A 15390-nucleotide genomic window follows, 5' to 3' on the forward strand; every position below is an offset into this window, starting at 1 on the left:
CTGTTCATTTTTTCTGGTTTGTTCTATGCTGTGTCTTAGGGGGCGTTTTATTGGATGTTACGGTTATAGGTATTATTTCTCCCCCTGTGTTACCTGATGCTGTTTTTAGCTCACCTAGACTGGAATATGTATCCTTGTACAACTTTATATTATCTAATATTTTTTTTATGCAAATGTCTGTTTTTCCTCTACTGTTGGTTTTGTATTCTGTAGAAATCTTTAATCAAAATTATTGAAAGTAGAAACAAAAGCAGTGTTTACTCAGCACAGCTCAAATGTTACCAACAAAGCTACTGTTGTTGGCTCTCTGTACCTTCAAGTTGCAATATACGTAACACTGCTTGGAGGTAGAACAGTCTCAAACAACTCATACCAACCAATCAGATATAAATCTACACTGGAAAGTGACTGAGAATTAGAGTAAGCGTTGATGCTGGTTACTAAATTGCATGTCAGTAATATGAGACAAAAGGCCTCATGTTTGTCAGTAACAGGTGTACATACCTTTTTTCGACATTCGTCCGATACATATTTGCAGTTATCAATAACATCTGTGGATTGAAAAAAAAAAAATAATAATCATTGCTTTCTCCAAGAAACAAATTAGTCACCTGGTGGCTGATCGCAGTGTACCCCGATGTCTTTAGTCGGTTGGGTACACAGAGACACTGAACCCAGCAAATCTGAGGGGCTGAGTACCATGTGATCATTGTGATTGGTAAATTTGATTTTTTTTTACGCCTCCCTCCTCTCCTACACATACTATCTCCCATGCTGTCTACATGTGACCTGTAAACTAAACCTCTTTTACCCTGACCATCTGTATAATAACCTCTTCATCTCGCCACTGTATGTGACCAGTACGTGAACCCTTTTACTAACTCCTTCCTCTGTGTATGATCTGTACATTATTATATCTAGTCCACCATTCTTCAGCTCAGTGTTTAACCCCCTTAGTACTGGTATGTTTCTTTATTGCCAAAAAAAAAAAACTGTGGCAAAAAATTGGATCACCTTCAGATTTCAAAAAAAGGATAATTTGTGGTGTTTTCAGACTACTCTGACATCTTTAACAGAAAAAGTAAAGTAAACAGATTTTAGTTTCAAAATATTTGGTCTTTTTCCCCTTTTATAGTAAAAAATAAAAATGAAAAGACCCATCAGGTTCTTGTAGTCACAGAAACAAGAAGTGAGCAGAATCTTTCTAACAGGCACGTGTACAATGACAAAACTTAAAAAAAAAAAAAAAAAAAGAAAAATCTTGGGAAGGGTGAGCACCATAGGGTTTTGTTTGTGCAGAGCTTTTAGCACTGAAAACAAGCAACAGTAAACTGTATTTGACCTCTAATCTATTTCCAAGACCAGATATAGTATTAGCCACAATATGCCTGTGCCTATAGGCAGTAGGGACAAATGGTTAACTTTTTCTTGTATAACTACCAACCACACAATTTTTTTCTATTATCAGCAGAAATAAAAAGGAACTTAAAGTGGATGTAAACCCAATGTCATCCTTTCTTAACTACTGCCATAGGGGTTATCTATAAGGATATACATGCCTCCTGCATGTATCTTTACCTGTCAAATGTCTCCCCTCTGTCTGTTATTAGACCCGAAAAACTGCAGATTCTGTGAATGGGTCTGTTGTCTGGAGCTCGGTGGGTGGAGTCGTGATGTCAGTAGACTCCCCGCCCACCTCTACACTCCCCTTGTCAATATGCATTTTTCTCCTGTGTATTCCTTACACTGAACTTCTGCTATGATCTCTAGCATCCAGTGAAACACAGGAAAGTAACCACATGACTTCAGCATATAAAAACACCAGAGGAGTGCTGACATTTAGCACAAGAATTTTAATCCCAGGAGGAAATTGTGATGACGAAACTCGTCGGTAAGTCGCTGTACAGCAAGAGTGACATTAGACGCAACACCAGAAATGACATTTTAGCAGTGACAATTTCAGTGTGGGTGAGATAGCGTTATACACACACATGCTGGGTCCGCTGTGACCATATTATGCCAAAACACAAGGAAGGGAGGCGCCTCTGGGTGTAGTATAAAAGACCGTTTTTAATTTTTAAAAGCAATATGCAAGCAACTCACATTTTAGTAGTGTAAACAAAGCATCTAAAAAGCCAGAGGAATGATCTATCTAAAATGTGAGTTGCTTGCATATTGCTTTTAAAAATTAAAAACGGTCTTTTATACTACACCCAGAGGCGCCTCCCTTCCTTGTGTTTTTTCTATAGATTCTGGAGCTTGGTTTCAGTTCCCTGGAAGGCAGCCCTGCTTGTGGACTATACATTTATCCCCTTTTACATTGACTTGTTACATGGACCTTTAATGGACTATTCATGTTGTTTTTTCCTTTTACATTGCACATGTATCTTTTAAAATTGTAGTTTCTTAAATTGTTTGCTGTTTACTGTGATGTTGCATGATATTTTCCAGTTTTTTTGCGCCTTTTCCTTGTACACCATATTATGCCAGTCTCCTGCTGCAGTGGATTTATTACATGCGTGCATTTATCTGACATAATGTGAGTGCAATGTTTGAAGTCTTTTAACTTTAATAAATTTGATCAAACGTTACTGAACTATTGGAGCACTTTGTTTTTTTATATGTGGATTTCTGTGGGATCATCATTAAGGATTGGAGATTGATGTGAACATTTAACTCTGAGTGGGTTGATGCTTATTTGCCAAGCATTAGAGTGCAAGGCAACGTCATCTGGTAAGTGGACACCTAGAGGGGAGTGGTGTCACCATTTGCACGCAGTGTGGGGGATGAGCTTGATGAATAGAGCCTCCTTACAACACTTCTTGAATTTTACATTGACTCTCACCTTTTAAATTTTAGGACTGATTCAGTCTGTGGACTTTGTTATATTCATTTATTTTCATGTTATAAATCTATCACTTATCACTGGGTGATATTTTTATTATGTTCATTTAGCGCCACTATTTACTGCATTAGTTATTACGGTAGACGCCTTATTATCATTTGTTTATTTTAAAGTGTCAGCTTCATTGTGTCAAATTATAGTATATTTATAATACTCTGGCGCAGTGGTGGGATCTACAGTGTGGGTGGATGTTTACTGTTGGACTCTTTTGATTTTATACAAGAATTTTAATGCCTGCAGAATCCCGGCGGGGGAGCCATCTTGGCCTAGAGAACACAGAGTGATTATTGCTATCAGTTATAGCAGCTGCCAATAAATCGCATGCAAAAATCTGACAGGCTCTGTTTGGAACAAAAAAAAAAAATCTGATAGGTTTGCTGTACCCAAGATGATTGATCAATCAAATTGGGTACAATCAGTCTGCCGATACGTGGTTAGAATCTCGGCCGGTTCAGCAGGGATTCAAACCATCTGTGGTCGGCTTTAGTAACTGTAAAATCCAGGGCAAAAATTTTGCTTTTATATACAAAAAAGGCGTAAGAGGGGCCTCCCCTGTGTTACTAAACAGCTTACTTTAACACAGTACAATTGGGTAGTAGCATTAAAAGTATAAGTTCACCTATTCTAATATGTTACATGTTTAACCCATATAACATGTCACGAATGGACCACCCCCGCACCTCCCCGATCCAACAGCTAGCGGGGATAATTCCACCCCCCCACTTGCTGTCACATTTAAAAAAAAAAACAAAAAAACGACTGAGTGGAGCTCTGCCCATCTGGCTGCATCACTCAGTCTCCTGTGAATGGAAAACGACAAGGTCTGGCAGCCTTTGCGGCTGTCGGCTTGTAGTTTTCAATGAACTTCCACAGGGCTGTGGAGCGCAGTGGTAGTTTCAATCTCTCTTCCTCTCAGATTGTATCTGCTTGCTCGTACAAAATGTATGGCCGCACAGATAGACTGGCAGATCTGCTGGAGACCTGCATAGCACCAGCTGGTGCAATGCTTTCCAGGCTCCAAAAAAAAAAAAATATGTAAATTTTTTTACCTGTAAAAAATGTGCATTTAGGTTTTTTTTCTAAAAAGTGAACTTATCCTTTAAGAGCAATTAGATAACCCCATAATGGATAGGTCTCAGCAGCTAGCACATACCAGAATTTTTTGGAGCAACAAGTGTACTGAGCAGATTCCCCTGAGACCAGCTGAGCTCAGCATTTGTCTGTTCACTGGTTCTTCTGAGAATAGTGTGCTTTCATTTGAGGTCCTTTTTAAGACAACCTTTTCCAAGTGCAATATGATCTTGAAATGTATATTGTGTTACAAATATTTACATTGTATACTGTAATGTTTAGTCACTGCATATGAGAGGTGAAATATGGACTACTTACTATGGCATGTGGGACACCTCTTTCCATTATGGGAAAATCGGCTTAAGGTCATATCAAAATCTGTTATGATCTGAAACACAAAAAGAAACCACATTACTTGCTTTATTGTCATGATTTCATAAAAGGCCCTAGCAGATCTGTCATAAATCTAGGTTAGTGGTCTCCAAACTTCAGCCCGGGGGCCAGATGTGGCCCTTTGCTTGTCTTTACCAGGCCCTTGGGTTACTTTCCCCCCCCACTGATGCAACACTATTCCTCCCACTGACACCAACAACGGGGCATAATTCCTGTTACTGACATCAACAAGACACTATTCCTTTCACTGACACCAACGATGGTTCACTATTCCTCCCCCTAATGCTAAAGATGCAAGGTTTACTCCCACTGGCTCCAGGACAAATTTACCTCCAACTGGCCAAAGTCTGGCCCCCCTAAAGTCTGAAGGACTGTAAACTGGCCCTTTCCTTGGAGAGTTTGGAGACCCCTGCTCTAAGTGATCTTGTGATTCTACCAAAACTTATTTTTTATGTTAGTGCTTTAGGGTAATTTAAATAAACAGCAATAAAAAAATTCAGTCAGCGGAAGTTGTAGCAACACATACCTGAAGCCTAGCAGCACCTCCTTTTATTAGTCCACATATTATTTCTTCCACTTTTGCTGGGTCCTTTATATGGACGGTTTTCTTCTGAAATTCTGGCATCTGTTAATAAAAAGATAAGGACATAGCTTAATTAAAAAATAGACAGAGTGCTGTCCTCATTTCAAACCTGCAAAATAAAAAAGTGTAGAGGATGCAGGTTAAAATGATAACATATACTAGGGGGAATGTAACTAAAACTGGAGCAGCTATACATAGTAAGTAATCAACTTTTAACTCCAGCCTGTTCAGTTACATTTGCATGGGTGACTAGTCACTGTGCTGTTTTTGCCAACTGTGAGCAATTAGCTGCAGCCACCGAGCCTGTACGCTTTAGACAGTTGTTCATCCAGCAGCGATCAATGCAGGTAATCGCTGAGTGTACAATCAGCCATGGATAGCTGTGGGCAGCCACTAATCTGCCTCAAAAGTGTACAGGCTCAGGTGACAAACACAGCAGCAGTTTGCACCATGGCTAGTTGTCCCTGCAAATGTAGCCCCTCTCCTATACCCAAGTGAACCGCCTCAGATAATACACAGAGATGAAACAAATCTCCCTACATGAGTATTACATGTATATCTGCTGTCTTCAGCTTGATAAATTCTTTAGAAAGTGCACATCCTGATAGAATTTTTTTCTTCCTGTTCCAGCAGGGGGAGGGGAGTCTTGGCATACACTGTGCGACAGCTGATTGAAGGTAAGGCACCCCCCCCCCACGTAGGCAGAGGAACAAAGATACCTGCAGAGCGGTGCTGTGAATAGACCAGTTCTCTGCTAATCTATTTATAGCACCCACCCCAACACAAATTTTCAGCTGCTTTTATCTCCAGTGTCTGAGAACTTATCAGAAGTTATCATGCTAATAACAGAAGAACAAAGCAGCAGAAAGACACGGGACTTAGGGCTTTGGGAATAGATGAGTAAACACTACAGATATACAGGTCAAATTTTATGAATTGGGTTTAGATCCACTTTAAGCTTTGGAAATGAAAGACGGCAGCTGATTGGTTCCATGCACTGCTGCTCCAGATTATGGCTGTCCCAAACGTAAAATGTCACTAAACCCACATAATAAAAAAAACTATCAATAAATGCTGTATTATATGCTGTTCATACTCAGTCACCATGAGATTTGTTTTCTGCATTCTGCAAAAAAACTTGGTTGATCCTGCTGCTCTCCATCTACACCTTCTGTCCATGTCCCCAAAGCAGTTGAGGATTTTGCATAGCAGTGTTGGCAGCTTTGCACATGCTCAGTTTTTAGTAAATTTCTATCTGAACATTTCCTCCCTATCACATCTGAGCACCCCATGTGACTATAGAGTCACACATGCGGGCGTATACATAGTGGTAAATGACAGACCACTCTCTCCCTCCTCCTCCATCCCCACTAGCCAGCTAAACACAATGGGGGCAGGATATTACATGTAGATTGATGGGGGCTTCACCTCACTCTAAGACACAGATGGAGGGGTATGAGACAGCCTGTGACTGGCATATATTTGTATGATAATTTAAAACAGTTTATTGATATTATTTATTTTTAGCTCTTCTGCTTATGTTTCCCTGCAGACAGGCTGGAAAAGAGCAGTGCCATTATCCACATACAGAAATAGAAGGGACAATGTAAATAAACAGAGTGTGTTAGTATCACTTTAAGTTTGCCATACACTGAAAATATTTTTTTTGTTTAGTCTGCAAACAAAACAGATTTCTCCATTCATGCTTTATAGTGCGGATGAACAAATCTCCCACTGGGAGTATTCAATTTTGACAGCCAGCTCACCGACTGTCAAAATACCTGAACAGTATCTGTATTTCATTGGGATTCTTCACAGAGTAAGCTTACCAACTTCAAGCACATTCAGAAATACGAAATACGAGTAGGCTAATAATAATTGAAATTGAATCTGGAAATTATTATACACACTGATCAGCCATAACATTATGACCACTGACAGGTAAAGTGAATAACACGGATTATATTGTTACAATTGCATCTGAAAGTGGGAGTGATTTTTTAGGCAGCAAGTGAACATGTTGTCCTTGAAGTTGCTGTGTTGAAAGCAGACAAAATGGGGTAGTGCAAGGATTTGAACGACACGGACAAGGGCCAAATTGTAATGGCTAGATGAAGGAGTCAGAGCATCTCCAAAACTGCAGCTCTTGTGGGATGTTCCTTGTCTGCAGTGGTCAGGACCTACCAAAAGTGGTCCAAGAAAGGAAAACTGGCAACAGGATCATGGGCGCCCAAGGCTCATCAATACACGTGGGCAGCAAGGGCTAGTCCGTGTAGTCTGATCAAATAGAAGGAGCTACTGTGAATCAATTTGCTGAAGAGTTAATGTTGGTTCAAACAGAAAAGTTTCAGAACCGGCCAAGGTGCCCATGTTGACCTGTGTCCACAGCCAAAAGCACCTGCAATGGTCACCTGAGCATCAGAACTAGACCACGAAGCAATGGATAAAGGTGGCCTGGTCTGTTGAATTCAGGGATAGTTTGAGGAATACGAGTTTGAGGCATTGACTTGGCCTCCAAATTCACCAGATCTCAATCCAATTGAGCATCAGTAGGATGTTCTGGAAAAACCAAGTCCAATCTATGGAGACCCCACCTCCCAACTTTCAACACTAAAAAGAATCTGCTACTGATGGCTTGGTTCCACATACCACAGCATACCTTCAGGAGGTATAAGCCATTCTTAAATCTTAATCATACATAATATGCTTTAAATCTCACAGGATATAAGTGTTGCCACGGGGACTGTGCTTCATGTACTACATTTATTTTGTCTCTTTCAATATGTGTGCTCTACTATAGGCAAGAACACAGAACCCCCCTTAAAGTGGAACTCCAGGCACAATTTTTTCTTTTTAGTGGAGAAGAAAAAAAAAAAAAAAACAGCTTTGCCTCAAGCACCTTAATTGTGACTTTAACTGTATTTGTAATAGAATGAGTAACATATTCAAGACACAACATGGCCAAAAGCATTAATAAATCAGGGACCAATTTTAGTGTACGCTTACCATGGCTTTAATCTGTTTTCACCACACAATATTAAACTTATGGTTAGTAGAGGGAACACACAAGACTAAGTACACAGATAATGAAATGTATTGTAAAGCTTTAAACATTGCCAAGCCTAGCTAGGAACAAACTGTTCTATGGAGCTTAACATGCTAATAGGGCATACAGCAAACAATATGAAGGCATGCTGCAACAATAGATGTGGCAATGTGTGCTGTCACCAATGGTACCAAATACCTCTCTGTGGTGTTAGTCTCTGTTAGGGCTCGATTCACATCTATGTATGTTGCTTTTGAGAATTTCTGCAGTGCTTTCTGCGGTTTTGTAACCGCGTTTTTTGCGATTCACTGTATATAGCTGGTTGCTAAGGAGAGGGTCGGAAAGCCAGCCGCCGCGTCCTTAGCAACCGATGATTTATCAGCTGTCAGCGGGCTTCCCCGCTGACAGCTAAATGTAAAAAAAAAATTAAAAATTGCAGGCTAAAAAAAAAAAAAAAAAAACAAAAAAAAAAAAACGACCATACCAGACCCTTATCCGAGCATGCAGCTCAGCAGGTCAGGAAAAGGAGGGGACAAGTGAGCCCCCCCCTGAACCATACCAGACCGCATGCCCTCAACATAGTGGGGTTGCTCTACACCCCCCCACCCCAAAGCACCTTGCCCCCATGTTGATGGGGACAAGGGTCTCTTTCCAACAACCCTGGCTGGCGGTTGTCGGGGTCTGCAGGCGGGGGGCTTATCAGAATCTGGAAGCCTCCTTTTACAAGCTAACCCCCTCATGTGAATGGGTTTAGGGTGCATCGTACCCCTACCCATTCACCAAAAAAAGCAGTGAAATAGCTCCGAGCCGTCTTCTCCTGCCGCTGTCTTCTCCTGCACCGCCGGTTACCTGCTAAGAACAAAAAATGCTGCTCTTGTCCTGAGGCTGTCTTCCTCTGTTGCGACAGTGGTGAGGAGGACGACGACAGCGGCATGGGAGAAGACGGCAGCTGGAGAAGACGGCGGGAGAAGATGGCTCGGAGCTTTTTTTTTTAAATAAAGGACTTGTAAAAAAACAGCGCAGAGCCCCCCACCCTTGCCCCAAAGCACCCCTCCCCATATTGAGGGCATGCTGCCGGTATGGTTGGGGGGTGCTCGCTTATCCCCTCCCATTCCTGACCTACCGGGCTGCATGCTTGGATAAGGGTCTGGTATGGATTTTGGGGGGACCCCACGCCATTTTTAAAAAGAATTTGCCGTGGGGGTGCCCCCTCCTAATCCATACCAGACCGAAGGGTCTGGTATGGACTTTTGGGGGGTGTACCCCACGCAGTTTTTTTCGTGATTTTTTTTTTTAGCCGGCAATTTTTTTTTACATCCAGCTTTCAGAAGCTCGCTGACAGCTGATGACTCATCGGTTGTTAAGGACGCGGCGGCCGGCTTCCCAGTCCGCTCCTTAGCAACCAGCTGTATAGAGTGAATATAAAAAAACCTCAAAAACGCAAATCGCAGCAAAATCACGATAAAAACATAGTATTTGCTTTTCTGAATGCGGGGTCCATTGAAGTCTATTATATGCAAAACACTGCATTTTGCAGGAAAAAAAGTCAGACCCTTTCCAAAAACGCACAGGCACAAAAATGCATTGATGTGAACGTGTTCCATAGGAACCCATGTTAAAAAAATTCCCTGCATTTCTGCAACATGCTAAAAGCATAAAAAAACGCATTTGTGCCCAAGTGTGCTTTAGCTTGGTACACTGCATATTTTCAAATAACCTTTTGGAATGGCAAATACGGATGGTGGCGTTCTTCCTTCATGATTGTGCGGTTTATTTTGGAATACATTATATTTTTATCAGGAAAAGGGAGAATGGGAAACATCACCAAGTAGTTTTAAAGATAATTTTTATCTAGTAATAAACTATAACCCAGGGGATCTTAGTTGTTTTATAATTACTTACCTCCAAAAATTGCCCAAGCCCAATATGTGCTCATATCCTCTTTTCCAGATTGTCATAATCATCAGCCCTATTAGGTACCATTATGATTTCAGAATATGCCAAAAGCTTGGCTTTAAGCTTACAAGAATGTTATTATATTTAATCATATAACATAGGTAACTCACAAATACGGCTAGATACAACTGGTGAGATTTTTGTAGCTGTATTTGTGCAGTCAAAACATAGAATCGTGGTACAGGTATTTACACATCAAAATTACTTTTACACTTGATTTCACATTCAGCAAGGCAGAAATTACTAGTTTGATCCCATACTCTATCATTTGGTTCCAAGGAGTATGGATACCCATACTTATGAACCTTTATGCGTGTGTGTTACATTATGTTGTGTGCTGTCACATTGTCCCTCACTATACAGACTCAATAAAATATATAAAATATTTTTGACTTTCCAGTGACCCTGACGTTATGGGCATCTTCTGTTTCAATGTTTTTATTAACCCTTTCATTACTAAGCCTATTTTTGAAATTTGGTGTTTACAAGTTAAAATCCGTATTTTTTGCTAGAAAATTACTTAGAACCCCCAAACATTATATATATTTTTTTAGCAGAGAATCTAGAGAATAAAATGGAGATTGTTGCAATATTTTATATCACACGGTATTTGTGCAGCGGTGTTTTAAATGCAAATTTTTGGAAAAGGAACACTTTCATGAATTTTAAAAAATCCAAACAGTAAAATTACCCCAATTTTTTTGTATAATGTGAAAGATGATGTTACGCCGAGTAAATAGATACCAAACATGTCACGCTTTATAATTGCATGCACTTGTGGAATGGCGACAAACTACGGTATCTATGAATTTCCATAGGCGACGCTTTAAATTTTTTTTACGGTTACCAGGTTAAAGTTACAGAGGAGGTCTAGTGCTAGAATTATTGCTCTCGCTCTGACGATCCCGGCGATACCTCACATGTGTGATTTGAACACCGTTTACATATGAGGGCACGACTTCCGTAAGCGCTTTCTTCGCTGCGCGAGCTCGCGGGGACGGGGGCGCTTTAAAAAATATATATTTTTTAACATTTATTTTTATACTTATAAATTGTGTTTAAAAAAAAATGTTTTTTTTTTTTTTAACTTTTATTGCTGTCACAAGGAATGTAAACATCCCTTGTGACAGTAATAGGTGGTGACAGGTACTCTTTATGGAGGGATCGGAGGTCTAAAAGACCCCCGATCCCTCCTTTGCACTTCTAAGTATTCAGATCGCCGAAAACGGCGATTCTGAATACTGTGTATTTTTTTTACATTCGGCACCATTGGCAGCCGAGTAAACGGGAAGTGACGTCATGACGTCGCTTCCGCGTTTACAATTAGAAGGCTGGAACGAAGCCATTCATGGCTTCGTTCCAGCCCGCCCCCAGTTGCCGGAGGCATCCGATTGGACAAGATAAGAGCGGCGGGAGGGGTGGACGTCCCCTCCCGCTCCTCCGTTATAACAGCCGAGAGGCTTTTAGCTGCATCGGTTGTTATACACGGATAGGCGATCGCCGGCTCGAAACAACGGTACCGGGATGATGCCTGCAGCTGCGGGCATCATCCCGGTATAACCCCGGAAAGCCGAGTACGCACATCTGCGTACGGTCAGCGGGAAGGGGTTAAAGTATTTCACAAAAAGGAATACAAAAGTTATAACAAAAGAATGCGTATCTCACGGAATATAACATTCATACTGATTCAGAGACCAAACATTTTTAAAGCATGAAAGTACATATAAAGAATGTGTTCTTCCAAGTAAGAATCTTCACTGTAAATATAGATTGTCAATGTGGGGTAGCCCCAGAACACGCTCAAAACTCTGAATGTTACATTAACAAGGCACATCTCAATCCCATAATACAAGAAGGGACAGAGCATCTACATATTTCAATTTAAATTTAAATTAAGGATCAGCTCATAAACCTTAGTGGATTGGAGATGCAGTGGATATAGGCTGTATATATTCATGAAAGGGGATCAAAACTTTCTGAAAAAGGAAGCCGCATCCCTCGTCACTCAGAAACTGGGATTTCTCACTAAGGAAGTAGCCAATGTTCCGGGTTTATAGGGAATAGGCAAGAAGACCCACTTGGGACAATAGCAAAGACTGAGAAGAGGGTTAGAGAAGAAGAGAAAGGTTGAGGGGAAAGTAGGGTACGACCTTGCGCACCAAATCCCACCATCCTGAAGCTGCCTTAATTGCTGATATGAATATAAATGCTATGAGACATCTCTGGGATTTCAACGCTGTCTCCACCTTGCGACCCAGCAGAGCCTGTATCGGGTATTTGACAAGGTTTACTTGGGTGAGAGTGTAAATGAAATTATACACCTTTATCCAGTACTGCCTTACCTTGGGGCATTGCCACCATATGTGGTACATGGTCTCCTCTTGTCCACCTTCCACGGAAAACACAACGCTCCTGGTATATAGATTGCCAGCATAGCTGGAACCATGTACCATCTCAGAAGCACATTATAATTCGCTTTTTGATAATAAAAAGGTATTTATGAGAGACCTTGAGGCCTCTTGGGCTATAATATACCATTCATCCAGCTCAATAGTTATTGGGGGTTGTTCCATAGGTGGCAACCAGAGGATATGAGAGATCGGCCGGTCCAGACATGCATAAGCCTCCACCTGCATCCAGATAGGTGGGGCTGATTGGAATGAAATTTGGCTAGCTGGGCCAACTGTGCCGCATAAAAATATTTTTGTAAGTCTGGAGTCCCCAACCCTCCTCTCCTCTTGGGAGTGAATAATGTGCGCTTGTTCACCGTAGGCCTCTTGTCCCCGTTATAGACATCTTTTAGAAACAGACTTGTCTCTTGGATCAATTCCACTACAGGACGGTTAGGCTGATCTCTATTTAGTTTTTTCTATTTCGTTTTTTTACAAAAAACTGTAAATATAGGATTAATAAAAATTGATACACACAGGGAAATTTACTAAAATTCTAGCCCAGAAAATCTGCTTATAGTAATCAGTTTGTTCAATGACGTTTTGACAATAACACCTAGTAGCTGATTACTATGCACAGTTGTGCCAGATTTTCTGGGCTCCAGTTTTAGTAAATCTCCCCCACAGTGTATATAGGAAAAAGGCACAGAAACTATTTGGTTATTGGTATGAAACTGACTTTTGTATTTCAATTAACAGCCACTATTTTCTACAATTGCCAAAAAAAGGGGAACTCTTTTTTTGTAACACAGAGGTGATACACAGTGATGTAACAAATCCTTCTACATAAGCTGTACCTATTTATCTGCAGTCTACTCTTCTCTACATCTGTTCAAAGTCCATAATTTATGAAGCTTGCCTGAGCTGTCAGAAAACAGGGGATGGAGAGCTGAAATTACACTCTGCAGAGCTCAGTGAGAAAAGTTCCGAGAGCTGATTAGAGAGAAGGGACTATGTACTATGCTGGCCTAAGTTAGGATCAGATAAATTACAAGTAGACCTATCAGGAGAAGTTATCTTTAGCTGATTTGCTTCAAGTCTTTCTTTTATAAAATGATGTATCTACTTTCCCTAGTATAATATATATATATATATATATATATATATATATATATATATATATATATATATATATATATATATATATATATATATATATATATATATATATATATATCCGCTCAGAGCAATGACACTATTATTTAATTTCATCGAACCCCCTGTTCTCTCCTACATCCTTGGCAGTTCATCCAATCAGAGTTTAATAGTGTAGCTTTTTTCATGACTTTCCTTTGTAAAAACAGAATTAAAAGTCATGTCAAGTAATTATTTTTCATAATAGTTTTCACATGCTTGAATAATTAGAGGAACTAGGAGCTGAGCACAAAGTGGAATGTGCCTCCATTCCCCCAACAAACCAATGTCCTTGAAAGACCTTCTGTAACATATTATGAAATACTGGGCTGTACTCCAGCAAACTGTATTGTGAAAATCCTTGATTCTTATAGTAATACTACAGATGACTGCAAAAAATGCAATGACATGGTAAAGGTGTTTATTGATACTGGCAAATGTGTTGAACAAATATACCTCCTGCAATTTAGCAGGCCTGTTAAAAGGTGAACATTCTAATTTGGTGCTGCAACCAAGTACAAAACATAGGGGTTTTCTTTAGAACTCCAATACAGAGAAATCCTTTTATGCATCAACTTGCCTTTAAAGCGGTGTTCTGGCCAAAAAATAAATAAATTAAAAGCCAGCAGCTACACATACTGCAGCTGCTGGCTTTTAACAATAGGACACTTACCTGTCCTGGAGTCCAGCGATGTCGGCACCGCAGCTGATGTTTCCATCAGCTGTCGGTGCTGCCGCCGCCGCCATTGCGGGCAAGGTTACCCAGCAGTGTAGCCTTACGGCTTCACGCCAGGAACCCTACTGCACATGCACGAGGCCCCGCTCCTCTCTCCTACTGACCCGGCGACAGGGGAGGAGGGAGCCCTGCAGTGATGTCATAGGCCGCGGCCCGGACTCCCGGAAGTGGGAACGAGATACCTGTCAAAGACAGGTATTCTGTCCCCCCTCCTCCCCGAAAAGGTGCCAATTGTGGCACCGGAGGGGGAGAGGAGACAAATGAGCGGAAGTTCCACTTTTGGGTGGAACTCCACTTTAAGAATAAGTCTGGCTAAAAGAAGAGGTTATTCTTTTGGATGGTGCCCCCGTTGCAGATTTTCCCTCACTTCCCCTCTAGTTGAACCTTTATCAGCAGGACAGAAAGTCGCTCTAACGGAGCCCTGGATAGCAGACAAAATATAATAGGAGTTCTAATCCTTCCACAAAACTAGAACAAAAAAAAAAAAAAAAAAAAACCATTATAAAAAAAACTATCAATAAATGCTGTATAAGGCTGGGTTCACACATATGAATTGGATGCGGGTTTCCCCGCATCCAATTCGCATGACAAGAGAGTGTGACCGGCTCTCAATGGGGGGTTCACACACCTCCAGGGCAGCTGCGCGGTCGAATTGCAGAAGGGTCCTGTGCGTCTTCTGATCCGTTTCAGGTGCGAATTCAGCCAAAAAGTCAGACCTAATTCACACCTGAAATGGTGAACAGACACGCGCCAGACCCCCTGCTGTGAGTCGTGGCCGCAGCTACACAGTAACTACTAAATATGAAAAAATATTTTGCTAAAAAGTGCTTTATGTAAGATACAGCATGTCCTATTGAAACCATATATCCCCCTTTCAACTTTCTTCTGCATTGGAAGAATGTGATTGATTTCTATGTGCGACATTTGTTATCTCAAAAACTCTAGACTATTAGGGTCAAAATTGATTAATCACAAACTATTTTCATAATGAAGTGATGAAGCAAGATGCTTCAGTACAAAAGTAAAAGCGGATCTCCAGCTAATACCTTTGGCAGGTATTTGTTCCTATGGTGAATCCATTAGAGAACCAGTGAGTTCCACCAACGTCTAGCAGGT

At 40.8% G+C, this 15390-nt stretch overlaps 1 protein-coding gene across 3 annotated transcripts in view; it reads right to left on the reverse strand.

Annotated features, from left to right (window-relative positions):
• NT5C3A (5'-nucleotidase, cytosolic IIIA) overlaps positions 1-15390 on the reverse strand; it is an 87356-nt gene that overhangs the window by 19879 nt on the left and 52087 nt on the right. For all 3 annotated transcript variants that reach the window (XM_073630469.1, XM_073630470.1, XM_073630471.1), the window contains exons 2-4: positions 4896-4994; positions 4295-4364; positions 505-551 (exon numbers count right to left, since the gene is read on the reverse strand). In XM_073630469.1, coding sequence (XP_073486570.1) covers positions 505-551; positions 4295-4364; positions 4896-4994 — 216 coding nt within the window. The remainder of the gene's footprint in view (positions 1-504; positions 552-4294; positions 4365-4895; positions 4995-15390) is intronic.

The sequence above is a fragment of the Aquarana catesbeiana genome, linkage group LG05, assembly GCF_042186555.1.
Source record: "Aquarana catesbeiana isolate 2022-GZ linkage group LG05, ASM4218655v1, whole genome shotgun sequence".
Classification (NCBI taxonomy): Eukaryota; Metazoa; Chordata; class Amphibia; order Anura; family Ranidae; genus Aquarana; species Aquarana catesbeiana.